This window comes from Bison bison, unplaced genomic scaffold (assembly GCF_000754665.1).
Source record: "Bison bison bison isolate TAMUID 2011002044 unplaced genomic scaffold, Bison_UMD1.0 scf7180017864180, whole genome shotgun sequence".
In the NCBI taxonomy this organism is placed as follows: domain Eukaryota; kingdom Metazoa; phylum Chordata; class Mammalia; order Artiodactyla; family Bovidae; genus Bison; species Bison bison.
Window position 1 is genome coordinate 14,336,625 of NW_011494752.1, and position 1,667 is coordinate 14,338,291.

The window sequence follows — 1,667 nt, forward strand, 5'->3', positions numbered from 1 at the left end:
GGTGGGCAGACCACCTAAGCCGCCCCTCAGACCGAACCACCCTCACCCCATTTTAGGGACCAGCCTGCCCTCTGCAGGGAGGGAACAAGGGCACCCGTTGCTTGCCTTCACTCCCTCCTGCTGCAGCACGAGTCCCGGTAAAGCCTTGCCTGAATTCCTCCTCTGGCCTGTCATCAGTTTCTATCATGAAGGAGTCCAAGGACCCCGGTGATGATCCATCAAGACAGGCTCAGACTCTGGTCCTTGAAAGTACATGCTTTCCAGAGAGAGACCTGGGGGGACTTCTATTTCCTTAGCAAACAGCAAGTCATTTTAATTAAAAGGACTTAAAATTTTCAGAAACAACGCAATCAATGACTTTCTGATATCAACAGCAATGAGCTTAGATAACCAACAAGGAACTATACTCTGTATTTTTAATAACCTATAAGGGGAAAGAATCTAAAAAAGGATCCATCTATCTATAACTGAATCATTGTGTTGTACAGCTGAAGTGAACATGACTTTGGAAATCAACTTATTTTTTTTGACCATGCCATGTGGCATGCCGATCTTAGTGGGGTCAAACCTGTGCCCCCTGCATTGGAAGTGCAGGGTCTTAACCACTGGACTGCCAGGAAAAGTCTAATTATACTTCATTTTTTAAAAAATGGCTAAATGGGGGGGGAAAAGCAATGAGCTAAGTTTATGCAGCAGAAACAAGAGCATTTGTCTAACTTGAATAATTCAGAGAGCTATTTGCATGTTTCATGGATGAACTTTTATTAAAATTGTACACAGATCTCACAGTTAATTTTTTTTTAAAAACAACTTCCTTTTTCCCCTAGTATCAAAATAGTTATCTTTCTTAAATACCTTGAAAAACTTTAATACAATTGTTATATATTAAATACTCTCCTAAAATACTCTCCATTCATTCTAGAATCCTGCTTTAGTGTAGCTACCACTTTGTTTTTTGGCATCCTTAATGCTTCATCCCAGAGAAACATCAGGAGGAAAAGATTTTCCTGTGAAGTCCATTATTAAAAAACAAGGTTTAGGAGGAGCCAATGACAATATTTGATTTAGTACTGAAGGTTCTTATTAATCATTCCTTAATACAAGTACTCAGCCCCTGGAATTACTTAAAACAGCAGATCTTGCCCTGAAATGGTTATACTGACCAACCAGCACCCTCTAGTGGTCTGGAAACACACAAACAGCTAACAACCCAGGAAGGTCTTTTCAGACGTTTGGTGTTGGGAATACAGATGCAGAGACCAGGAATTTTAATTTTCAGGAGTCCAGAGAAGACAGCTGGCTTCCCCCAGTCCCACTCTCAACACGGGTTGCCCACAGGTGCTCGGTGCAGAGCCGAGAGAATGGCAGCTCCCCCCAGAGCACACAATCAGAAGCTGGACTCAGGCAAGGATTTCTTCCGACGTAAGGACAGCGTGTGGTACTTCACCTTCGGCAAGGTGCCAAAAGACGTCTGCTCCCCGGGGACACTCCTCTGTGACATGCCGAGGGCGCTGGCCCTCGGGGGCCTGCCAGTCTTGCGAGGGAGGAGCAGAGAGCTGGGCGCTGATCGGATGTCCCTCTCTCTTTCCAGGTGGCCGGCTGGGCCCCTGGCCAGGCTCTCTCGAATCCTGAGGGATGGAGATGAGCTTCGGGCCTCCCCATCCACA

General features: G+C 45.5%; 1 protein-coding gene across 1 annotated transcript in view; it reads right to left on the bottom strand.

The window, feature by feature from the left end:
- Positions 1-727: 727 nt before the first annotated feature.
- USP43 (ubiquitin specific peptidase 43) overlaps positions 728-1,667 on the bottom strand; it is a 52,718-nt gene continuing 51,778 nt past the window's right edge. The window contains exon 18 of the mRNA XM_010843194.1: positions 728-1,654. Within this exon, the coding sequence (XP_010841496.1) occupies positions 1,388-1,654 (267 nt within the window). The 3' untranslated portion in view covers positions 728-1,387. The remainder of the gene's footprint in view (positions 1,655-1,667) is intronic.